The sequence below is a fragment of the Lactuca sativa genome, chromosome 8 (assembly GCF_002870075.4).
Source record: "Lactuca sativa cultivar Salinas chromosome 8, Lsat_Salinas_v11, whole genome shotgun sequence".
NCBI lineage: Eukaryota > Viridiplantae > Streptophyta > Magnoliopsida > Asterales > Asteraceae > Lactuca > Lactuca sativa.
In genome coordinates this window covers 105667036-105694097 of record NC_056630.2, presented here as the reverse complement: position 1 = coordinate 105694097, position 27062 = coordinate 105667036, and the positions used below count along the sequence as shown (strand labels likewise).

The 27062-nt window shown below is 37.7% G+C and overlaps 1 protein-coding gene across 1 annotated transcript; it reads right to left on the bottom strand.

The window, feature by feature from the left end:
- Positions 1 to 23365: 23365 nt before the first annotated feature.
- LOC111902332 (auxin efflux carrier component 2) lies at positions 23366 to 26243 on the bottom strand. The gene is made up of 6 exons (XM_023898178.3): positions 24831 to 26243; positions 24496 to 24751; positions 24298 to 24383; positions 24008 to 24165; positions 23837 to 23913; positions 23366 to 23736 (listed from the first exon to the last, which is right to left on the bottom strand). The coding sequence occupies exons 1-6, from the start codon at positions 26095 to 26097 to the stop codon at positions 23670 to 23672; spliced, it is 1911 nt and encodes a 636-aa protein (XP_023753946.1). The 5' UTR covers positions 26098 to 26243; the 3' UTR covers positions 23366 to 23669.
- Between the last annotated feature and the right edge of the window lie 819 nt (positions 26244 to 27062).

Below are 27062 nucleotides of genomic sequence, written 5' to 3'. Positions count from 1 at the left end.
GCCCATATCTCCTAGATAGTTGAATGTGGGTGGGGCCCGTATCTCACTAAGCATGGGCGGGCCCCGTATTTCATAGGGTGGGGTCCGTTATCTAAGTGTGGGCGAAAAACGTATCTCCTTGAATGTGTGTGGGGCATGTTATCACATAGTTGCATGATATGTGTATGGTGTGTGGTATTTGGGGAACTCACTAAGCTTCGTTCTTACAATTTTTAGTTTTGGTTTAAGGTAACTTCATTTTTTAAATAAAGGAGTTGGGTATGATCACAGCGCAAATACATATGTTTTTCTACAATATGTGATTTCTGGGAATGAACTCTGATAAATGTTTTATTTGTAATGCTTTTTAATGTGTGAACAAAGTTACAAACGTGTTTTAGTTATATTAAAAATGAAAATTTTACCCTAAAATTTTGGGATGTTTCAAGTTGGTATTAGAGCCTTGTTTTGAGGGATTCGGGCATACTCTTGGGTGTGCCTGAACTCAAACTGAGGGCTTGATGAAATTTTCATAAAATATACATTTAATTACAAAAGGAATTTCTAAGCAAAGAAAGGGGTGTGAGGCGCGCAATCGATCGAGCTCAAGTAAGTGGTTCCCAAAATACCAATACATGTTTATTATGTGATATGATATGATTATGTGATTCACATGATAGATTAGAGCTAAGGATCCTAGAGAGATGCCTTTGTATGCTTATATGCGCTTGTAGATTTGCATGCTAGAACTGATCAGCCAGTGGTAAGATGGCATGTTTAGGTTATGCCTGATTGTATGAGCCTTCAGATTGCATGCTAGTACAGATTCCTCATTAGAGGATAAAATGGCTTGATGGAGTATGTTGGTTAGATTTTCCATTGTCTAAATGTTACTTGCTTTGTGCTTTGTGGGACTCTTAATGATAAGATTTAGCTACTAAGTGAATTTGCTAAGTCACATGGGGCACAGGCCGGATAATCTCAGAGTGATGAACTTGACCCTATTGCGCAGCTCTCGTCTGAGTCCAACCATTCTAGGGATGAGTATTTTACTCGAAGGATTATATGATCTTTGTTGCATGTGGCTATATTCATGAGATAGCTACTTGACATTAATAGGAGTCCTTTAACGGCTGAGGAATGGGTGGGTTCGGGAACCTAGGAAAGCCTAGGATATGCTGGAGTGGGTTAGTAGTACGGTTCAGTGAGTACTGGCATAATGGTTTGGAGAAGTGACTTAGAGGATTCAGGAGGATTGCTGAGGAAAGTATGGATAGGTGTGGAAGGTAGTATTGGGCCCGTACTACTAAAATCATAGGATCCATACTCGAATCGGTGAGAGTCTTGGAGAATCTAAGAAGCTTATGATATGTGGATTCTTGGGCGAGTTTTGATTGTTGGCTTGATTGTATTTCAGTCTGGAGAAGAGCTTTCAGGGAGATGGTTCAGGTTCGGTTTCCGACTCAGGTGCACGTATTGAGCCGCTCAACAAGCAGATGCTGGTGTCCTTATCGTCGGAGATTACATGCGGTATTTTAGAGCAGACTCCTGTGATCTTTATATCAGTCAAGGAAGGGATTTTAGAGGTATTGGATAGCCGTCTTAGGGCCTTTCGGGCCGAGATTGTAGCAGGGCAGTTGGGGGATCATCCGGAGCCCAAAGCTTGTGGATCTCTGCAATCCTTCTGGAAGGAGGATCCTATTGTTAGCTTTTTTCGTGTCGGATCGGAGGTGAGTTATGCACCATGTCTTCAGGAGAACCAACTTCAGGATTGGATTGTCGTAGATGTTTCGCAGGCCTTCCGTGAGGAGTTACCCGACATCATTGGGCGTGTCACCGATAGAGTGGTCGTTGAGACCGAGAGGTGGGCCTCAGCTATTCGGGCGGTTGATGAGGTGGTCGGGGTGACCCGGGAGCAGGACATTGGTTTAGATAGTCAACTGATGAAGAGGAAGCAGACTTCTGGTGTGGCTCGATAATCTGAGCAGGTGGTGTCACACCCCCAAACTAGAACGGCGGAAACGTTCGGGGGCGAAGGACGTCATATTCAGTATCATAACAGTTCATAGAAAGGAAAGTACACACCACCATATATATTAAGGTTTCCAAAATGTTTACATAATTGTATTCGTTACATGTTCAAAAGATAAATACATAAAAATCTATCAAAAGAAGTAATTAACGTCAGCACGTTTAATCCCCAAAAGTTGAATTCCAAACCTGCTTAGCGGTTCCCTGAGAATACAAGTTATTTCAAAGAGAAAGTGTCAACAATTAAGTTGGTGAGTTCATAAGTAGTGTTTTGAGAAATGTACGCCATTCGAAAGTTCGTGTATGTTTTCCAGAAAACACGGCATTTTCAAATGAAAAGAGTTATGATTCGTTGTGTTGAAAATGAATGTATTAGATCCAGAAAATCCCATATTTTTCCCTAATAGTTGAGATACTATTTGTTGTGTTTCCAAGAAAAACCCTTATTTTCTTATAAAAGTATGAAATGCATATGAATGTTTGTGTTATAATTTGTAAACAATTGCACCAGGAAAATCCCTTATTTTCCTATTAGTTGTTTGTTCTAGATGCAGGAAAAACCCTTATTTTCCTAAAGTAACTGGCAGTCTCTAAGACCGAAAATCGCAAGCAACCGACGTGCTTAAAAGGTGTGGCATAGTTTTATATAATAAAGCTATACGAAGATCTCACTTGTTAGATGATGAATAGTTTTAGTAACTACTTGTTCATAAAAGCATAATACCATAATAATTGTATATCCGATGAGTTTTATAACCATACTGAACATAATATGCCTGTAGCGACGTTCTTCAGGCGTCGTAGCGTTATGACAAACTGTCACCCCAAAGGACGGACTGTAGCTAACAGTCAGGGCGCGGGATCATGACTTTCCGTATAGATCTATACACATTTGACACGTTCTCCGAACGGGAGACTCTGGTTATAGACAGGACTTGAAGCGGTACCTTTTAGCAAAAAGGTATGATTTGAAGATGTACACGTCTCACGGATTCTCAACTAAGTCTGTATTAAAGTAGTAGTTTTGTATGCAAAGTTTATCCTTTTTCACAATGTTTGACAAAGCATAAATCATAAGTTCTTTGAATGCATAACATGATTTAGTAAAGAATGTTACCCTTGATATGATGTATTTGTATGTAAACGTATAATTAAACATTATTTCTATTTATCAAAACATATTGTATCCCAAGAGGGTAAAGCTGTGTTGTGAGGTGTTTTGCATGATGATGACTTCATAAGATAGTTAAAACAACAGTATGAAAAGTATAGCAAAACATCAATGTTTCACACAATTTTAGTCTTCTGTTTACTTGTATTCCCCCCCCCCCCCCTTAAAAGTGTTTAAAAAGCATTTAAAAAGCATTTAAAGTGTGGCTGTAGGGTATGAACTCACTTGATTGATTGAAGAAAGCGTGACGAAAACCGAGTAGAACTTCTACTCGAGAAAGCGGATATCTCGAGATTCTCAGAAAATCTCGGGAGTGTAAAACTTTCTTCCCACCTTGGATATGAAAACCGGGGCTTTGGGATGACTCCGAGGGTTGAAACGCCGAGCTTCGGCTCAAGAAAGGAAGGAAATTAGCAAATTTGGCCGGCACCCTCGCACCCTTTAAATAGGGGCTGGAGGACTTCGGTACGCGGGGCGTACGAAGGATCGGACCGCTGACTCACTCTTCGGATAATACCAGGTTTTAATTTAATTTATATTTTTATTATTTAGCAAACTTCGAAAATTCATATCTTCGTCATACGAACTCCGTTTTCGATGTTCTTTATATCCACGCGAAGGTGAGACTACGGTCTACAACTTTCGTTTAGATTCCGTCAGCAAATTCCGAAATTATTTTTTTTATTATTTATTATTAAAAGGTCGGGGTAAGAAAATTCGTTAAAAATTCATAACTTTTTCATACGATGTCCGTTTTGGGCGTTCTTTTTATGTGCGTTTGCAGTTTAACGATATCTATGACTGTCATTTAGACACCTAAGGTCAAAAAGTATTTTATTGAAACTTTACGTTTTTACGTAACTTCGTATTGCCGGTTTTTGTCGGAAAACTTAGAATGGTCATAACTTCTTCGTTATAACTCGGATTTTAGTGTTCTTTATATGCTTGGAAACCTTAAGACGATATCTACTACATAGCGTACTCCAAACAGAGCCTTTGAATACTTCATTTTTCGATGATATTCTAATTACTTTTTCAAAGAGGTTACAAGACTCGATTTTCAATGACCTGTAATGACGGGTTGTTACATCATCCCCCCGTTAGAGGGAATTTCGTCCCGAAATTAGAGTTCATGCTACGGATAGAAGTTTTATTTGCTCCTCATGTTCTTAATTGAACTCGGTTCCTCGCTTGGCATTTCAACGAACCTTTCACTATCGGGATACGACTTTGCTTCTTTCGTTTGACTTCACTGGCATGATAACTCTTCTTGGTCGAACGTATGTTGAATGTTTTTGTGGACTGTGAGAGTAGTACATCTTGTACCCTACAATTAGTGTCTCTAGATCTTCAAAGTAATTACCGATGCTCCTGACTCAAGCTCATGTGTTGTATAGTTAACTTCCTGTGTCTTAAGCTGTCTTGAGGTATAGGCAGTGACCTTTCCTTTTGCATGAGAACACAACCAATTCATACTGATTATGATGTCAAAATCTTGGAAGTGGATTAGATGTCATGAAGATCTAAAAGAAAGTATGATTACTCCCGAATTAAGGAAAAAGGATGGGTATTTTTTTGTTCTATCTGTCTCTCTTGTACCAATCGACAGAAAGGGCATGTGTTGCGCTTCTAAGTTTATTTGTATGGCAGCATGATCACTCGTAGTCTTAGGCAGTCTCCATCCTGAAGTTCATATTAGAAATTCATACATGGTTCAACGATCATAATCTCGTGTATACGAGTCGTATATAATTAAGATTGAAAAGGTAGTCGAATAACTGATTCTTCTTTAAGCTCACATCCCATCGAGGAAAAAGAAGTTAAAGTGGAATCGTCAATTCTAAACCTGTAGAACCTTGATTATATATCACCCCTACGTATACATTCATCAGTGACAGATCAACCGTATGGATCTTTGGATTTGAACTTGACGTACTGTACGAGTGGCACTTCAGGGATTTCTTCAGAAAGGAAAAGAATTATGAGGTACTCCATTCATGATTAATTGGTGTTCTGATATGACGGCTTCGCTGGAAAGGAAATTTCGAAGAAAGAGATGTACGTATGAAACTGTTTTTGTGAGAATCAAATTGAATCAAGTCGTATGATAATGTCGGAATCATAAGGAAACTTAAAGACATTAGATTTGAACATAAGACGTTTACCGACAAAACACAACCGTGCAACCATCAATAGAGTTACAGTACTTTAGACTACTACAAGACTATTGCTGCGAATAAGGTATACTACAAAGGCAAGTATACGCAGCATGAGCATCCCTATACCGACGGGATCCCGCAAAAGACAAGGCTCTGGTTGCACTAGTTTTGGATGGTTTATAAGTCTGTTACAACGAAACGCCTAAATTACATTAATGTGGGTTCGGAGTAGGTTCTCCTGCAACTGTGGTCCTGAGAATCCTACCGTCTATGCCAGAATTCTTTGTGATAGGGCAATCCTTCTTGAGGTGCCCCTATCTCCTCGCATTGGTGGCATGACTGGCTAGTGCTAGCCTTAGTGGCGGGAGTGAGGTGTTCAGCCAGTGTTATGTGGGCACGAGTGCCTTCCTCATTACCCCACCTTGGAAATTGATTCCTAAAGCATTCTGCAGGAGTTGCCACTTGTTGTGGCATGGCAAGTCTTTGGGATCTCTTGCGCTCCTTTAGGGCTTGACGATATCGTCACTTCCTTTCGGTCTTATGGCTTCGCAAGTCTATGACTGTTGCCATTTGTTGGTTTCCCGGTTTGGTACTACCATCGGAACTCTCGACTCCTTTGTCGGTCTTGCTTGTGTTGCCTGAGTTGATGTGTGAAAGGAAAGTTGTCACAACAGCTGCTACTGCAGCTTTTAATGTAGCGGCGTCGATATGGAGGATGGGGGTTTCGTTGCTTGGCTGATTGTTTCCGGAGTGAGTGCTTCTGGTCCATTTGTTCCTCTTGTTCCTTTTTGAATCTAGATCCTAATGTGCGTGTTTCAGCGGACCTTCATTACTCCGCCTATCACTTCGACTGATCGGGATCGTGTGGTTTTGGGTTTAATTACTTATGTCCTTCTAAATGTTAGCATATTCACTCGATGCATTAGGGCAGCTACGTTTTGAAGTTCATGGTTGAATTCACTACTAGTTTCTGAGCTTGGATTTGACTTGTTGTATGCGTGGTATTTCTAAATCATCTGTTGGGGGATACTACGGGAAGGTTGAAAAGATTCCTCACATGAGTACTTCGGGGTTTTAAAACTAGAAACCAATTGGGGTTTGTGCCGGGTTTGTCATTATGAATCGATCGTGTTTCATTAGTCGATGGTTAAAGTGAAAGGGTCTTTTATAACACATTGAACTGGTATGGGTAGGGCCACACCAATCCACGTCGAATGCCGATGTCGGTACTTCTCATTGTAAGACGCTTGTTAGTGGGATAGTGAAATATACATATGTGTTTTTAGTGCTTTTTAGTCTATCTCTATTATTACTGCTATGAAAGTTTTGTTGAATGATTGGGGTGTTTGTTCGAGTAGATTTTTAAACTTGTGACTCACGGAACTCCTATGCATCCCTTCTATCAAATGGAATGTATGCAAATAAGTTATCGAGGAGAAATGTACCCAGAATAACCGTGGAGTTTGCAATAGCCTCCCCTTGGCCCATTGCGAATACTCGGCCTCCTTCACCAGCATTCATGACGTTTGACTCCGGGCAGTCCCTTCGGAAGTGTCCTGATACTCCGCACTCATAACAAGCACGGTCTATTCCTACATTTGTGGCTGGAGCAGTTGGTTGGGCTAGTTCTCTTCAGTAGCGGATGGTGTGTCCCTTTCTATTGCACCTAACACAATGCATTTCACGGCAGGGTCCGTGATGATGAAAGTTGCATCGGTTGCACTTAGGCTGGTTGCCGTTGTACGACCTTTTGGGTGTAGGGGTATGGTTTGTTGATTGCTTTTTGGCGTTTCTTTGAGTTGATTTGCCTCCCTTCTTGCTCCAGGGTTTTTGTTTCATGTTCTTGTGTTCGCACCTTATGGTATTCTTATAGGTATCTATTGGTAGGTGGTTTCGATCGTTTCTTTGATTAGGATTTTTGATATCGTTTCCTTCCCTGCTTGAGTTGACAGAGTTATTGTATGCTATAATGGCTGCCACTATGGCTATAACTGTAGCTTGCAAAGTGGCAGTGTCCAATTGTAGGAATGGGGTTGCGTTGGTAAGTTGATTATTTCCGGCCCTTGCTGTGCCGCTAAAGTTTGCTTGAGACAGTGCAGCTATTACTGCCGCAGTGATAGCAGATTGCACTATGTTGGGGTCATATTGAGGAGGTGGTGGTGGGGTTGTGTTTCTACGTGCTGATCTACGAGGAGACATTGTTCTGATAAGGAAATAACAAGAAAAATTATAAGTTTTAATGATTTGAAAGTCGCGCATTAGTGATTTGTTATATTAGAAGTTTCGTTTATCCTTGAATAGGGTTTTTAGTTCGACTCATCAGGAGAGTAGATAAACTCATGAATTTGAGGGGTATGCAAAGGGTTTAATAAAGGAAATACATCATACTTATTATAAAACATGGTGCGTTACATTTTGTAGTTAGTAAAATTTGACCTATCTAAAGGTCTCCGATTACAAGGTCAAGAAAAGTAAGGACTTTAACCGAGGTCTTATGCTATGACAACGCTTTGGAAGTCAGACAGGTATTATTTGTTACGCGAGCTGGCTACATGGGCCTTAGGTTCCGCCAACTGACGCTCCATATCGAGCATACGTAGTTCATGTCTTGCCTGGCTTGCCCGAAGTTCTATCACTTCGGTTTGAGTTGCCGTTAGTTATCTCTGCAACTCTTCATTTCGATTTATGATTCTGCCGTGAGCTAATTCTAACTGTCGGATGCGAACTGTGTTGACTCCAGTGTTCGCATCGTTCTCCTCGGTTCGGTGGATGGTCGTCCGTCCTTGTTCACCAATGCGAGAAATCCGACGAACCAATATAGGGAGGGCTCTGTCTGCTGAGCCTCCCTCGCTTAGATTGTAGAAGCTTCGGTCTCCGTTGAATGGAAGGGGTTGATCTTGTTCGCGGCTCCACCTATTCAGGTTAGTTGCCCAAAGGGGCGTCGAGCCATGAAATTCCGGTCGAGGATTAGGATTTTGAATTGGAGCCGTTAAGGGTAGGTTATCGTCCTCGGGATCTGAGTCTGATTCTTCTTGCATTCCTTCTTCAGGATCATTCTCTATCCTTTCTCCATTACCTTGGTTGGGGTAGTAGGGGTCACCGGGGTGATGGAATCCAGCCATTGAGTCTATACGAGAATAGGGTTAAGAATTGACTATAAGCTAAAGCACATGGAATTTACCCTTAAGTTTAATGGTTGTAGGCACTTGAATACTCCCTTAGTATTCTTTAACGATATGCTTTTGGTAAGTTTTAAATTTGTTGTCCATTGCAGACACTCCTTGGCATACATTAGTCGGCTCTTGGACAAATATAGTTGATCAGGCTATGTTCTTCCCAGTTCCGATCATGTCCCAAGGCATACCTGCACTGCACAACTTATTTATAATACTTTTATATTGTTCTAATTATGATACTGACCCTGCTATACATATGAAATGAATGCATGCCTACTTTACAAAAACTAAATAAATTTAATTTTTAAAAGTATGACTCTTACTCAAAGTGTTTTTGCCCAGTTGTGTTTATAGTTGTATACCAAAAATGGTTTTGATATACTTAATTCACTATAAACAATGCTCTGATACCAATCTGTCACACCCCCAAACCAGAACGGCGGAAACGTTCGGGGGCGGAGGACGTCATATTCAGTATCATAACAGTTCATAGAAAGGAAAGTACACACCACCATATATATTAAGGTTTCCAAAATGTTTACATAATTGTATTCGTTACATGTTCAAAAGATAAATACATAAACATCTATCAAAAGAAGTGATTAACGTCAGCACGTTTAATCCCCAAAAGTTGAATTCCAAACCTACTTAGAGGTTCCCTGAGAATACAAGTTATTTCAAAGAGAAAGTGTCAACAATTAAGTTGGTGAGTTCATAAGTAGTGTTTTGAGAAATGTACGCCATTCGAAAGTTCGTGTATGTTTTCCTGAAAACGCGGCATTTTCAAATGAAAAGAGTTATGATTCGTTGTGTTGAAAATGAATGTATTAGATCCAGAAAATCCCATATTTTTCCCTAATAGTTGAGATACTATTTGTTGTGTTTCCAAGAAAAACCCTTATTTTCTTATAAAAGTATGAAATGCATATGAATGTTTGTGTTATAATTTGTAAACAATTGCACCAGGAAAATCCCTTATTTTCCTATTAGTTGTTTGTTCTAGATGCAGGAAAAACCCTTATTTTCCTAAAGTAACTGGCAGTCTCTAAGACCGAAAATCGCAAGCAACCGACGTGCTTAAAAGGTGTGGCATAGTTTTATATAATAAAGCTATACGAAGATCTCACTTGTTAGATGATGAATAGTTTTAGTAACTACTTGTTCATAAAAGCATAATACCATAATAATTGTATATCCGATGAGTTTTATAACCATACTGAACATAATATGCCTGTAGCGACGTTCTTCAGGCGTCGTAGCGTTATGACAAACTGTCACCCCAAAGGACGGACTGTAGCTAACAGTCAGGGCGCGGGATCATGACTTTCCGTATAGATCTATACACATTTGACACGTTCTCCGAACGGGAGACTCTGGTTATAGACAGGACTTGAAGCGGTACCTTTTAGCAAAAAGGTATGATTTGAAGATGTACACGTCTCACGGATTCTCAACTAAGTCTGTATTAAAGTAGTAGTTTTGTATGCAAAGTTTATCCTTTTTCATAATGTTTGACAAAGCATAAATCATAAGTTCTTTGAATGCATAGCATGATTTAGTAAAGAATGTTACCCTTGATATGATGTATTTGTATGTAAACGTATAATTAAACATTATTTCTATTTATCAAAACATATTGTATCCCAAGAGGGTAAAGTTGTGTTGTGAGGTGTTTTGCATGATGATGACTTCATAAGATAGTTAAAACAACAGTATGAAAAGTATAGCAAAAGATTGATGTTTCACACAATTTTAGTCGTCTGTTTACTTGTATTCCCCCCCCCCCCCCCTTAAAAGTGTTTAAAAAGCATTTAAAAAGCATTTAAAGTGTGGCTGTAGGGTATGAACTCACTTGATTGATTGAAGAAAGCGTGATGAAAACCGAGCAGAACTTCTACTCGAGAAAGCGGATATCTCGAGATTCTCGGAAAATCTCGGGAGTCTCGGGAGTGTAAAACTTTTTTCCCACCTTGGATATGAAAACTGGGCCTTTGGGATGACTCCGAGGGTTGAAACGCAGAGCTTCGGCGCGAGAAAGGAAGGAAATTAGCAAATTTGGCCGGCACCCTCGCACCCTTTATATAGGGGCTAGAGGACTTCGGTACGCGGGGCGTACGAAGGATCGGACCGCTGATTCACTCTTCGGATAATACCAGGTTTTAATTTAATTTATATTTTTATTATTTAGCAAACTTCGAAAATTCATATCTTCGTCATACGAACTCCGTTTTCGATGTTCTTTATATCCACGCGATGGTGAGACTACGATCTACAACTTTCGTTTAGATTCCGTCGGCAAATTCCGAAATTATTTTTTTATTATTTATTTTTAAAAGGTCGGGGTAAGAAAATTCGTTAAAAATTCATAACTTTTTCATACGATGTCCGTTTTGGGCGTTCTTTTTATGTGCGTTTGCAGTTTAACGATATCTATGACTGTCATTTAGACACCTAAGGTCAAAAAGTATTTTATTGAAACTGTACGTTTTTACGTAACTTCGTATTGCCGGTTTTTGTCGGAAAACATAGAATGGTCATAACTTCTTCGTTATAACTCGGATTTTAGTGTTCTTTATATGATTAGAAACCTTAAGATGATATCTACTACATAGCGTACTCCAAACCGAGCCTTTGAATACTTCATTTTTCGATGATATTCTAATTACTTTTTCAAGGAGGTTACAAGACTCGATTTTCAATGACCTGAAATGACGGGTTGTTACAGGTGGACACTGCTGTAGCTGGTGTTAGAGACCCGAGGGGTCGAGATGGTTGCACGAGGGATGAGGGGACACGAAAGGATGTGCGTAGCTAGTCTAAGTGCGGCAGGTGCGGATGAAAGGCTCACAAATGCTAAGAATGCACATTAGATGTAGAGTTATGGCATCGTTGTCATCAGCCAGGTCATGTCAAGGCGAATTGCCCCTGCTCTACGGTTGGGGCAACTCTAGTTTCATCGCGGACTTCGACAAGAAAGGGGGATTTGAGGTTTCTTCAAATAAAGTTGCGGGTATGTATCTTTTTCTCTTTTTGGTTCTATTTGTATTTTGTGGTTGTGATCTTGCATCGACTGGGTAATTGTATCTCTGGTTTATTTCTTTGATTATGTTTGGGTTATATCTTCAAATATTGTCATATGCCATTTGCATACCATGAATATTTAGTGGTTAGCGAAAGGTGTTTCTTTTATAGCGGCTTCGGAGTGTTCAGTGTCATCTTGGTTTCTGGTCGAGATCGGTTCAGGGGCATTATGTGTAAGCTCTGCGGTCATGGTTCAGTAGGGTGGTTACCCACACTCGTCAGTAATCGAAGGGTTGAGTCATTATGCTCATATTGACATACGGGGTTGCCAAGGGAAGTAGTCTACTACCAAAGTTTTGCTCTGAGGATTAGTTAATTGGACTTCAAGATCTGAGTACGGTATCATTTCAAGGCATCTGAAGTTATCAGTATTGCTGGGATTCAAAAAGTGTTCATATAGTCTTTTAAGGTTGTATGATCTTATAAGTTCGGCTAGTAATGAATCGCTAGCATTAGTAGGCGTTGGTTGTCAGCAAATCGATCATTGGAAGGTAGGAAGGGTCGGAAATCCTTCCATTTCTTGTATGCTGTGGAGACATAGTCGGATCAAAGTGGGGGAGAAACGTTCAGGTACCCAGGACAGAAGCAAGCATGAAATTGGGATGAGCTTGTATCCCTATCAGGAAAGGAAAAGGTGGCCCAAGTGGCTGCCTGTATGGGGGATTATGTGAATTGGAAGTTCGGGAAACTTCCTGACTTTGGGACCACATTTGATTGATGTGTAGTAGACTGTGGGGAACCAGGTTGAGGATCCCGGTCAGGACATGAGTTCAGTGTGGGATGTTAGACCATGTGTGTGCTCGACTTTGGGTGTAATCTGTCACACACCCAAACCAGAATTGTGGAAACGTCTGGGGGCGTATGACTTCATGTATAGTATCATAACAATTGAATAATAGAGATCAAGCATTACAACCATTGTATTGAATGTTTAATAAGTCACTTTATACTCAATACATTGTTTACATGATAGCAAATGCATATGAAAAGAATAAATAACGTGATGAGACGCCGTCCCATCTACCAAAAACTCTTGTGGTTACCTGTTTACTGGTTTCCTGAGAATACAAGTGATTTTGAAAAGCGTCAACAATTAAGTTGGCGAGTTCATAAGCGTTTTGTATGAGAATGATTTTATAATAGTTTCTTGTAATATGATAGTGTATACTTCCAGAAAATACAATATTTTCTTTATAAATGAGTTGTAAGTCTTAAATCCCAAGACTAAAAATGTAAGTAAAACTGTACTGAGAAATGGAGTTATGAAGTTTTATCTTTATATAAAACTACTTGATTGTATGTTAACTCGTAAATCAAATGTGTTGTCGATACCCTATGTAAGTCATTATAACCATACTAATGCGACTAGTTGTCTGAACGACGTGCTTCGAACGTCGGAACTGTTACGACATTTGTCACCCTAGACCTGCCGGTCTAACTGTAGCTAACAATTTAGGTGCGAGGTTGTCAATCCCGTATAGATTTATACACAAGTGTCACGCTCTCCCTACAAGAGACTCTAGTTATAATGCAAGTCTTAGTTGTGTACTATGGTAGGTACGGTGAATTTAAATGACTCACAACCAGTATCAATCGATTTATGTGAATTGAAACTCCTTTTTCTTATAAATGAAATGATTATACCTTTAAATAATTATATGTTTCTTCTGAAATGATAATGTAGTTTTGTGACTCCCAACTATACCAATTATTGTTTATCATGTTTGTTTGTAAAGAGCATTTATATAACTACATAGTAATCATCTTGTCTAGTTTCAAAATGTAAGGTCAAACGTCATATTTTTGGGTTGTAACCCACAAAATAGTGAAATAAATAGAATGTACTCCTTTTTGTTAGAAAAACTATATTTTTGGTAAAAAGCTTCCAAAAACCTTTTTGTTTTGCAAATCACAGTTTTTCTTATGATTTTATGACATGGATTATATTTGGTTTTTGTTAGTTTTGCCTTTGAAAACCAATATATCACAAATATTTGTATAAAAACTAGTAACAACCATAACTCATGCAAATAATATCTTATATTTAACATAAAGATGAAACATTGCAAGCATTTGTGTGGTAAACCAAGATTTATTTGTATCCCCCCCCCAAAGGGTGAAGTATCTAATCATAAACTCAACTTTCATTATCTTTTCTTCTCTTAACCGAAAACTTCATGGAAAAGCACCAAAATCATGTGATTTCAGCCTATTCACCAACCGAAATCACATGTGGTTTCGGTCTAGGTTCCAACCGAGATCCCATGTGATTTCGGTCGTAGTGCAAACCGAAATCACTTTGGGGATGGGGTACTAGGCCTAAATATCTAAAGCCAAGTCTAACTTATGATTCGTTCAAACTATTTGACTTGCTATATTATGTTGACTTTAAAGTGTTTATTAAGAATACGATTTTCAAAGTATATATACATATGTATATACTTATACAAACAATGCCCTATTGGTTTTCAAAGTTTTATTGCAACAAAGTTGTGATGTGGTTTTATATAATACATAGATACACCTTAGACCTTGCTTGTTCCAAAATTTTCCAGTTGTCACATCATCCCCCCGTTAGAGGGAATTTTGTCCCAAAATTTTCATCTTGGACGGATTCTTGCAACTAAGGGAAAAGTTGTGGGTATTTCTGTTTCATTTGATCTTCTCGTTCCCAAGTGAATTCGGGTCCTCGCTTGGCATTCCAGCAGACCTTCACTATTGGTATACAGCTTTGTTTCGTTCTCTTGATCTCCCTGTCCATAATTTCCATGGGTTCCTCTATGAAGTGTAGACTCTCATTTTACCTCGATTCATCGAGTGGGACTACAAGAGTTTCGTCGGACTAGCACTTCTTTAGGTTGGATACGTGGAAGGTAGGGTGGATGTTACTGAGTTCCTATGGTAGTCGAAGTTTGTAAGCCACCGGGATGATTCTAGAAAGGATCTCGAATGACCTGATATACCTTGGATTTATCTTTTCACATTTTCCAAAACGTATCATTCCCTTCCAGGGTGAGACTTTCAACAAAACGCGGTCACCAACCTAGAATTCCAAGGGTTTTCGTCGCTTATCAGCATAACTCTTTTGCCGAACCCGTGATGCCTTTAATCGTTCACGGATCTGAACAATCTTTTCTATAGTTTCTCGTATGATTTCTGGGCTGGTGAGTGTGCTATCAGGCACTTGCCTCTTTGCTAGTTGTGTGTCACCTACCTCAGCCCAACATAGAGGCGATCTGCACTTGCGTCCGTAGAGGGCTTCGAATGGCATGACTTTGATGCTAGTGTTATCGCTTTTATTGTAAGAGAATTTGACGAGTGGTAAGTGGGTATCCCAGTCCTTACCAAAGTCTATCACACATGCTCTCAACATGTCTTCCAGCGTCTGAATGGTCCTTTCGCTTTGACTGCCTGTTTGAGGGTGACAAGTTGTACTCATGTTGAGTTTGGTACCTAAGGACCTTTATAGTGACTGCCAGAACCGTGAGGTGAACCTACTATCCTGGTTGGAGATGATGGATATCGGCACCCCATGTAGTCGCATGATTTCCTTAACATACATCCTTGTTAGCTTTTTCATCTTGTCGGTCTCATTTATCGGTAGGAAGTGTGCGGATTTGGTTAACATGTCAACGATCACCCAGATGGTGTTAAATACACCCGTCGTTTTGGGTAACTTGGTTATATAGTCCATGGTTATACGCTCCCACTTCCACTCAGGTATGTCCGGTTGCTGAAGCAAACCCGAGGGCTTTTAATATTCTACCTTGACCTTGGCACAAGTCAGGCACTTGCCCATATTGGTAGCGATGATGTGAACATTTCCAAGCCTAAACATTTGAATGGGGTTGATGAACTTCCTTGAGTGGGGGGGTATGAACTCACCTTTAGTGGATTTGTGGGTTGTTTGAAGAGATGATGTGAAGATTTCCAAGCCTAAACACTTTAATGGGGTTGATGAACTTCCTTGGAAATGATCTTATCCTAAGAGTTTTAACACATAATAATGTGCGTAAATAGGTTGAAACTAACATGAAAGTGTATAAAAACACTAGATTAACAAGGAAAGCTTACCAAAATACTTAGAACAAGCTTGGAGAATTTGAACTTGGAAGATATTTGGTCTTGGTTCTTGAGAGAATATGGAGTAACAGGAAGTGGCAATGAAAATAGTGGGGAAATTTATGGATGTTTTTCTGCCGTAGTTAAATAAGGAAGGAAATGATTTGATGGTTTCCTAGTTACCTATTGGGTATTACATGGGATACTGTTGGGTAATATTTTGCATGGGAAAAGGGTGAAGTATCTAATCATAAAGTCACTTTCCTTATCTTTTCTTCTCTTAACCGAAAACTCCATGGAAAAGCACCAAAATCATGTGATTTCGGCCTATGCACCAACCAAAATCACATGTGATTTCGGTTTAGGTTCCAACCGAGATCATTTGTGATTTCGGTCCTAGTACCAACCAAAATCACTTAGGGGGTGGGGTGGGGTACTAGGCCTAAATCTCTAAAGCCAAGTATAATTTATGATTGGTTCAAACTATTTGACTTGTCTTAACTTGTTATATTTTGTTGACTTTCAAGTGTTTATTACGAAAATGATTTTGAAAGTGTGTATATATATATACACACACACACACACTTATACAAACAATGCCCTTTTGGCTTCAAAGTTTTATTCCAACAAAGTTGTGATGTGGTTTTATATTATACATAGATACACCTTAGACCTTGCTTGTTCCAAAATTTTCTACTTGTCACATTCAGATTGGTAATCAGCGGTAAGACCATGGTCAGCGGTTAACTTAGCGTGGGAAGTGATATAAGACTGTGGAATAGCCGTGGCATTCACCAACAGCCAGATAACATGGAAGGTGTTGTAAGACTGCACGATAGCCGTAGCATTCACCATCGGCCAGATAGCATGGGGAATGTGGTAATACTGCGGGGTGGCCCGTAGCATTAGTCAGAAGACATTGTAGAAGTGTTTGCAGGGTGGCCCGTTCACTAGTTACCATGTAGTATAGAAGTGTTGTAAGACTGTGGGGTGACCCGTAGCATTCACTAGTTAGCAGGTGGTATGGAAGTGTTGTAAGATTGCGGTCTGGACCATAGCATTCAGTAGTTGGCAGATACAGTAGAGGCGTTATAAGAGTGCGATGTGACCCGTAGCATTCACTAGTTGGCAGATACAGTAGAGGCGTTATAAGAGTGCGGTGTGACCCGTAGCATTCACTAGTTGGCAGATAGAGTAGAAACATCGTAAGACTGCAGGGGTGGCCTGTAGCATTCGTTAGTTAGTCGTTAGTATAGTGATATAGTAAGACTGCAAGGGTAACCTGTAGCATTCACTAGTAGTAGGTTAGTATGGGAGTGTTGTAAGACTGCGGGGTGACCCGTAGCATTTATCGGTCCCTATTAAACAGTGAGAATGTGACAGATTTGTGATTCACTCACGGATTCCTATAGATGATTTAGGTGAGAGTAGGTCATCCGCACGAATGTGAGTAGGCCACACTATAATCGGAGTTCTCGGTTGCCTTTGGAAAGCAGATAGGAGATTATGAGTTTGCTCTGGGTTTCGGGCTCTGCAACCGAAACATGGGGAACTTATGATTTTGCTCTGGGCTCTACAACCAGATAGGAATTCAGTATTCCAGATAAGTTGGGGACCATGGAGGTTTCGGTTGCCTTTGGAAATAAGATAGGAGGCAACATGATGATTTGGACAGTAGTAATTTGGGAATTCATGTGTGTGGAGTAGCTTGATGATCGAAAGTGCTAAGTCACTTGCAGCGGGATTAAACAATCTTAGAGTAATTAATTTAACCCAGTTGTGCAACTCTCGTTTGAGTCTAACCGTTGCAGGGATGGATCCTCCACTCGAAGGATTATCTGAGCCTTCTATTAAGTATAAGTGCTCTATAGTTGATTATGGTTAGTAGCTTTGTTTTCGTAGATTGCATCAAGATAATCAGGGTTGGAAGTATTATGGTTGGTCAGTTATTCGATGAGGTTTTGGCATGATAATTTTTCAGCTTAGGCGACCTGTCAGGGAGACGGACCATTATAGATTTCGGATCTTGGAAAGGCAGAAGTGGTTTTCTGTATGAAAGTATGGATTTATCCTTCATCGAATTTGGAGAGACTTGCTTGGTTGGGTTTAGTTGTCTCGGGAAGGCCATTGAATGCTCTGTATGACGGATGTGTCCCTCAGGTTGTCGGGTGTCAGTATTCGTTGGGTTCAGAATGGGTTGTCGGTTGTGAGTAGGAACATCAGTGGGATCATAGCATAAAATGGAAGCCTGCGGAAGTGGAATTTAAGCAGTATCCGGAGTGGGTTCCTGCAACATACTTCGAGGATGAAGTCTAGTATAAGTGGGGGAAATTTTTAATATCACGGGAAATATAAGGTTCATATTGCATGCATGGGCTTGATCTAATTAAGTATGGAGGTTTTTCAAGCCTAGAACTTTTAATTTCTAGCTTGGTGTTGGAGGCAAGGCTCAAACACGGGGCGTTCATATCTTGAACGTTCCTTGTTCAATGCATGAAGTTGGACGTGGAGGCGAAGACGAACGTCGGCGTTCTAAGGAGGAACACAGGGTGTTCGCCATCTGCACTCAAAAACCCAAAGTATGCACTATTAAACAACTTAAGACCCAAGGCTCTTCATTCTTTCAGCCTCCACTGTACCTTAAGCCTCATTTCGAAACCCTGACCTTATTTGTGAGTGTGTGAGCTTGTAAGACCATCTTTGAGTGTATTTTGGTGTTCTTGAAGGAGAGTGATCACCTTGGAGTCTCATTGATCAAGGAAGAGCTTTTGGATCTAGGTTCTCCATCTCATTTTCAAGTCTTATAAGGTATAAAGTTTCTATCTTGCTATCTTATAGCTTAAGATCTAGATTAGGTCTTGTTTTGTGTTTCTTTTGATCATGTGGAAGCTCTTTGGGAGTATGAGCTTTGTGTTTCTTTTGATCATGTGGAAGCTCTTTGGGAGTATGAGCCACTCCAAAAGCCTAGGATTGCATATTAACACATTTTTGAGTTGTTGGAGTCATAAAAATGGTAACTTGATGGTTGAGGACCAACCATGCAAAGGTTTTGGGTCTTGATTTATGGATTGGAAGCTTTAATGGATGTTTTGGTTCCTTTTGGGCCATGCAAAGGTGTCAAGTTGATGGATTTATGGCTTAAGACACTGATAGGAAGCTATTTTGAAAATTTAAACTTTGAACTTACGGTTAAGACATAAATGTAAATTTTGGTCCCCGGTCGGGAACACAATGCGTTCATCTTGGGAACATCGTGCGTTCTGGCGTAGAGTCACGATCATTGGTCAAGCAATGAACGCCCACGATCATCTTTGGGCCTTGGTGTACTATCAGAAATAAGATATTTTGGGCTAAGAATGTGTTTGGGTTTAAAAGGAAGGCTCATTTGAGGAGTTGGGCCTAATTTGGAAAATTGGGTTATTAGTGGGCCATTAGTGGAATTTTATGGATTTTACAGTTTTAGGCCTTAATGGGTCGGGGGTGAAATAGTCATTTCACCCCAAGTGAGGATTATGGATCATGGTTGAGACCCAATTGCTAATTGGGTGATATTTTGGTATTGATAACTCAGGGAGTTGTTAGGGCAGCAACTAAGGATTTTTGCAGTGACCTTCAACATTCGAGGTGAGTTTCCTCCTGGATTGAATGGGTCGAAGGCACTAATGTCAACCCGTGTATAGTATGTGTGTTGATTAGTAGCTAAGCGTGGACAAGGCCCGTATCTTAGCATTACTTGAGTATGGATATGGAATTGATTGGTAGATTTGGTTATACATGTTGTCTGTGTGATACTTGTATGTGTTTCTTAGTTAGCTGAGTGTGGGTGGGGCCCGAATCTCACTATTAGCTGAGTGTGGGCGGGTCGCATATCTCATTAAGCATGGGCGGGGTCGTATTTCATAGGACGAGGCCCTTTATCCGAGTATGTGCGAGGCCCATATCTCCTTGAGTGTGGGCGGGGCCTTTATCTCCTATTTGCATGATATGTGTATGGTATGTGGTATTTGGGGAACTCACTAAGCTTCGTGCTTACGATTTTCAGTTTTGGGCGGGCCTGACGATGTTATTAAATCTCCTATTCATAATCAACAAACTCAACGACCTCAACTAAGGATATTCCATCCATGGTACACAAGTTTCATCAATTCATTATCTTATTTGGTTGAGGTTAATACACTAGATGATCGTGGTTATCACTAATTTAGTGGGAGTAAATAAATAAATATATTAATATGGTTTTGTAGGTTGATAACATATTGTTGGCCATCAATAGATTAAAGTATTCTGAAATGAAGGATCTTGGGGAAGCCGATTTTGTATTAGGAATCCAGATTTAATGAGACAAATCTCATGAAATTCTAGGATTATCACAAAATTGCTACATCGATAAGATCCTTTAAAGATTTAGCATGAAAACCACAAACCAGGTGACACCTTTGTTGCTAAAAGTGATCACTTCAGTCTCAACAAGTTCCTAAAATTGACCTTTATAAAGTTATAAAAATGTAGAAGATTCCTTATGTTTTCTTTGTTGGGTATTTGATGTATGCTCAAGTGTGTACACATATCCTATATTGTAGGGATGATGGGTAAATATCTACGCAACCCAATTTTGGATCATAAGAAAGCAGCCAAATGAATTTTGAGATATCTATAGAGAACAAAAGACTATATGCTTATATATAGGAAATTAGATGTTTTAGAGATCAGTTCTATTAGGAATCTGATTTTATTGGATGCCAAAATGGTTACTGAACCACATCGGGATACCTTTATATGCAAACATGATGAGTCATTTAATGAAATAGACTTTGATAGCTTCTTTTATAATGACGAGATAATTTATAGCATGTTATGATGCATCAAATCATGGAATATGATTGTGGAGATTTTTCACGAGGGTGCATATTATTGGTATTGAAAGCCCACTAAAGTTGTGACAATAATTTAGCAATATTATATTCCAACAACAACAGAAGTTCTAATAAGTCAAATCATATAGACATCAAGTTTATGGGTGGTAAAGAAATAGTGCAAATGGACAAATATTAATAAAACACATCTAGAAAAACTCCATGATAGCGAATCCGCTCATGAAGGGATTACCACCCAAGGTTTTTCATTAGCATAGTACACACATTGGTGTGATAATTTGTTTTAGTGAGAGTTTTATTAGTGTTTTATGTTATATTTAAGAATAATTATGTTTTTCTATAAAAAATTAAAAATTCGGTTAATTCTATTATTTGTTGCACTTATTTGAAGTTTGATCTCCCTTCAAATTAAAGAGGAAACCACACATCATGTTTAATATATATATCGTTAGTTATATATGTATATGTGATCAATGATGGGTTTAATTACGTAAATTATAATGAAGACCGCTTTGATTCTATACTTGTATGATTATTGGACGAGATTGTTTAAGGATACTAATACTATAATAACATTTATTAAAGCGCTAATATGGTTATATATATATATATATATATATATATATATATATATATATATATATATATATATATATATATATATATATATATATATATATATATATATATATATATGGTCTAGTGAAAAATTATTAGATAATTATGAGACCACTTCATAAAAATCACTATATTTTGTCACATTTCTAAGTTCTTCTATAAAATACATTTATCTGAAATGCTAGTTATGGATAATAACATAAAAATCACTATATTTTATCACTTTTTTTCGGATTAACCGACCAAATTTAATTAGTGTTAAAAACTCACCCATTTTGATAAAAGTTCTATCATAATCACTAAGAAATGCAAATACAAGTTTTTCCCCTTTTTTGTTCTAAAGAAAACGTCATTACATACATTGTCTTTGAAAAGATATGATTTAATATTACAAAGATAAAATTTAGTTAATGTCATGAGATCCTCCTTCCGTGCACCATCGAATAAAATGTTTATAAATAATTGAGACAAATTGGGATTAAAGGTAAAAAATAGCATCTTAATTGCAAAACTTTCCCATTATACGGTTAAAATAAATATACCATCACACCTTATGAGAATAGCCATGAGATAGCCTTTGAAAAGATACCAAATCTTGTGAAAATAGTCTTGGGACATGAGATAAACAGAAGAGTTTCATCCTTACATTAACAAAATTCTATTTCACTATTAGTTTATGTTCGAAGAAAAAGTCATTTTTGGGGAGATAATGTGTTGTAGAAGAAGAATAAGAAATAGAAACATGACATAAGATTTTAGAATCGGTTTTATTTTAAGTGATAGTCGGCTCCATTAATAAAATAATTACATGTTGGTAGTCGGCTCCATTAATAAAATAACAAAAAATATGTTAACGTTGAGTTTAAAAAAAAATGTTTTATGTCTAAATCCGGAAAAAATATAAGATGTAAGGTTTTTTTTTTATGAGTAAACCTAATTATAGATTACCACGGTTTTATGGTTGAAATAAAAATAATAATTAAAATTTTTGCTTTTTAACATAATTTTTTTTAAATTTAAAAAGAATAAAATTAAAATATAAGGTCTTATAGAATAAAAGGAAACTTTTTTAGAAAACACATGAGAATGTACATACCAAAAGGCCAATATTGTTTTTACTTATGGATTGTCGTGTGTTTATATATATATATATATATATATATATATATATATATATATATATATATATATATATATATATATATATATGAGAAAAGTGAATATGTGGCTGTTATGTACCTAAGCTTAGGTATAGAACCTTTTAAACGATGTAGTTTTAAACAAAGCAAATCCAATTTCATTTTCTCTTAGTTTTGTTTTTAATAGAATATCATTGAATTAAGTTCAATTATGGAATGAAAAAGATCAATTATATATATTTTTATTGCAAATAATTATTGAAGTTTATAGAGAAAATAAAAAACCAATATTTTTTAACGAATATAACTCAAGCGATTTGTCTTTCAATTGAAAAACTATTTCCAATGATTTTGTAAAAAGCTTGATTGAGTTATGACATGTTCTTTTATCTTTTATTCTATTAGTTTTCATTTAGAATTTAGTAGGGTTGATTAAATGGTCACAAATTTTAATGCTTTAAGTTCTTAGACACAATGAAGAAAAAGAACATAAATTTTATTAATTTAGTAAGTCACATGATAAAGGAATAATAGTAAAAAGATATCATAATTTGTTTGGATATAAATGCATCAAAACTACATTATTTGGAGGGTTCTATATATAAGCTTAGTTACATGACAGCCACATATTTCCTAAGCCCTATATATATATATATATATATATATATATATATATATATATATATATATATATATATATATATATATATATATATATATATATATATATATATATATATATATATATATATATATATATATATATATATATATATATATATAATTGTTAATTTATTGGATAATACCAAAGAGTTGTTTTAAAGTTAGAACCGATACCAATAACTTGTATAAATGTAGTTGTGTGTTTTAAGTCACACTCTAGATGAGTTTTTACTTCTTTTGTAATATCGATTTTGATGAATTTTCACAAATCCTATATAGCCAGTATTGGATCGCTTTTTCTCATAAATTTATAGCATTGTTGAGAAATATTTTAGTTATTTGTTAGATATCTTAAAAAAAAAATCAACAAAAGCAAGATAATATCAGTTCGTAATTTCTTTGCAATAATATATGTACTTTACGAGAGTTTTGGTGGTTAATTTTGTAGCAAAAATAAAAGTTAACATAAATAATTCTACAATTTCCGTTGTTCCTATAAGTTCTAACCTATAATTTCCTTCTTAATAAAAGAAATAAAAAGAAAATGAAAATAATCTAAAAAGAAAAAAAAAGAGAAAGAAATGTCTAAAATTAAGACCAAAGAGAAGTACTATAATTAATCCGTGGGTAACACGTAGGCTGCATGTGTTTTGATGGAAGTCGTACGTTGACCGATCTACTCTTGGATTCACCCCAAAGCATTGACTTTTACTAAATTACACTCCAAGCAGCACATAGTAGAGTATTGTTATTGGCAAAGCAATCAACATCCCAAAAATAACCCTGCAAATTAATATGAATATTAATTACTTGTAACTATTTTATACATGGATTTTATTAAGTTTACAATTAATTAATTAATGATATATAGAAAACGACTTACGCAGTACTAAGAATATCGGCATGTACGTTGTACTCCTTCGCAAAAACAAACGGCACAATTCCTTGTGGCAATGCTGCCTACAGTATTTTGAAATTAATTATAATTAGAATTAGTGACGATTTGTTTTAATTTATTGAAAAAGTTAAAAATAAATATTGATTTTTAATTAACCTGAACGATGGCTACATGAAGAAGAACACCACGAAGACCGATGGCAATGGAAGTAGCAGCCATCACTGCTGGCCCAGTTAAGAACCTCACTGCCATTGAAAAGGTCGCCACTCGTTGCCCACATGCTATAATTTTAGGTTGTAATGCCATAAATAACCCTATACATACGTACAACATTCAAAGCACAAAGGACAATTATTAACCTTCATGAATTATTATCAAAATAATCGTACAAGTTATTTATATGACTTTATTAATTAATTAATTCCTAGCTCGAATAACTAATTTACCTAGGCTAAACATCGCCATTCCTAGACCTGCATCGGATAAAATTGCTATTGATCCACTTACAATGGTTGGCATTTTAATATCCCACCTGTAAAAAGAATTACAAAGATGATGAAAAGTTAATATTAATGCTTAATTAACGAGTTAAATATGGTAACGTACGTATTAAAGTTGATGTTAATTAAGAGAATTAATCGGACCTGAAGGAAACTAGAGACCAAATGAGACCCAAGAGGCTGGAATACGTGTTGGGGTTTCGAATAAGCTTTCGCCAAACCATTATCAGAATCAGCCTTGTCATGACACTCGCCGGCGGCATACGGTGGTTCTTGTTCTGATCAGCTTCGTCGTTTCCAAATTTCTTGAATGGAGGTGATCCGCTTATTCGTTGTTTTGCTTCGTCTATATCGATCTCTTTCTGTTCCCCGTAGGTTTTTGTCATAGGACTTGCATTTTCTGTAACGAAAGAACGTCAATTTTCTGTATGTAAAGAACACAAAAAGCGATCGTTAAAAGTTTCATGTAGTAATTATACCTGGTGTAGTTATAGCTTTTGAAGCATCAATGGCTCCAAACTCAGCAGCAGCCTTGTTAACTGCATGTTTCATGTTACCTTCTGAAACAGGAGATGCTGTTGAGCTCCATACAAACATGTGAAGCTCCTTACTGTTATTGGGCGGTGGTGCACCGATTTCTTTCTTCTTGGGACCGCTGGCGCCACCACCGGCGGCAGTACTACTGGTGGAGGCTAATGAAAAGGTAGGGTTTGGAATGGGAGGTGGGTAAGAAGAAACTACATGACCATTGTTGTTATTAGCACTGTTATTATTGAAAAGTTCACCACTCATACTCCTCCCTCCTGTTCTCTTCTTCCCCATCCTCAACATTTCTTCTTCGAAATTTGATGTTCTTGGTGTCGGACCTTTTGAGGACTGCATCGAGAAAATGTCCCCACCTCCGAAGCTACTAGTGTACCCGTGTTTAGGGCTTGTGGCTTTACTAAACATAGCGTAAAAGTCTGATTGGTTGAAACTGGATGCCCTCGGTGTCGGACCCCTAGACGACTGAACGGAATAGATCTCAACTCCGGTGAGATTCGAGGCCCTCGGTGTTATACCGGTGACATTATGGGACTTATTGTAAGAGGAGATCACAGATCGTGAGGAGGCGGTGGAAGACCTCCTGACCACCACGTGAAGCTTCCCGTCGTCGCCTATCTCGGCGTCAGTCTGTAACGGCTCACGGCCGTTCAACGACACAACATCGGATTCAACATGGAAAGACGTAATTGAACCGGCGGTTTCCGGGAACTGCTCAGTTATGAGAAGCTTCGCACCTCTGTATTCGAACATGAACAACATAAGCGTGTACCATATGACACTCTGTAACACCACGATTTGCACCATAAGGGAACCGGAGAAATCGCCATACATGGCCTTGAGCAACGGGATGCCCATAACCAAAGTGTTTGGAAGTGTTGAAAGAGAGAACAAGGTGATCATCCACTCCAGGCTACCACTTTTACTCAGCCATTGCCAGACGAACAAAGCAGATAGCATAACGATCTTTTGAAGTGAATCCGCGGCTATGAAATGGTAGTTCATCTCGTAAGGATTATTGGAAGAAATAAAGTGGAAAGAAAGCAATGGAACAGCAAAAACGGCGACAAATCTGTTAATGCCGGAGCACTGATCCGGCGTGAAGATTTTCCACCACCGCACGGAGCCATAAGCTAGCATCATGGCTACATACAGTGGCACAATGGCTGCGAGAACATCGTAAATGTCCTTTCCAGTGATCATGGTGCTTCTGCAACATGTACACAAAGAATCACACCGCCACAAGTTGTTAGTGGTCTTGGTGGTTGTAGGCGGAGGACGGAGGAGGGACAAGGGATATATGGATGGATGAATGGAAGGAGATCCTTATGTATTGGAACTCAATAAGGATAATTAATGAAGCTTGCCAACGGGAATCTTGTATATCTATTATATATACAAAAGAGAAAGATTTTAATCGATTAAATAATTCAAATTTCCAATAATTCATAAAAGATAAATTCATTATTATTCAATTTATGTATTTTGTGTGTAGAGGAGTGTGGTGAAATAGTAGCAATTTGGTCACGTGGACAGCCATGCAGGAACTGCATGTCATACGCGTTTGCGCTGACAATCTGAACATTGATAACGTAAATAGCTCTGGAATATATGGTAAAATAAGAGTTTAATTACATTAAACTAATATTCCTTAATTGATCTTTAATAACTCTAAATTAAATAATACAATAAACTTAATTGATTAAACTTTCTTAAATATGAAATTACGAATGTGTACATATTTAGAGATTTTATATCTAAATTAGAAAAATTAATTAAACTTGAAATTAGCATTATTATTAAAGACAGCATCATGAGATAAACATATTTTCGAATTAAAAAAAGAAACAGTGTAAACACTGGAGCAGACATCGCCACAGCATCCCTAATGCATGTGGGGGACTTACACTAATATTAAATATATTAAATATCAATTAATATAAGTAACGGTGTTAGATGTCGTGAGATTTAAAATAGATCTCTAGATACCTCGAATACAAGAGACGTGAACGGATTTAGTTCATATAATTGGATTTGTATTAAAGCAAATATAAAGTTGGGTTGAAATATGAATAATGTTGTAATTACTAATTGTTGGAGTATTTTTTTTTTTGAAATGCACATTAATAATAGTCTACCTAAAAATATTAAAGACGCATACCTAATCA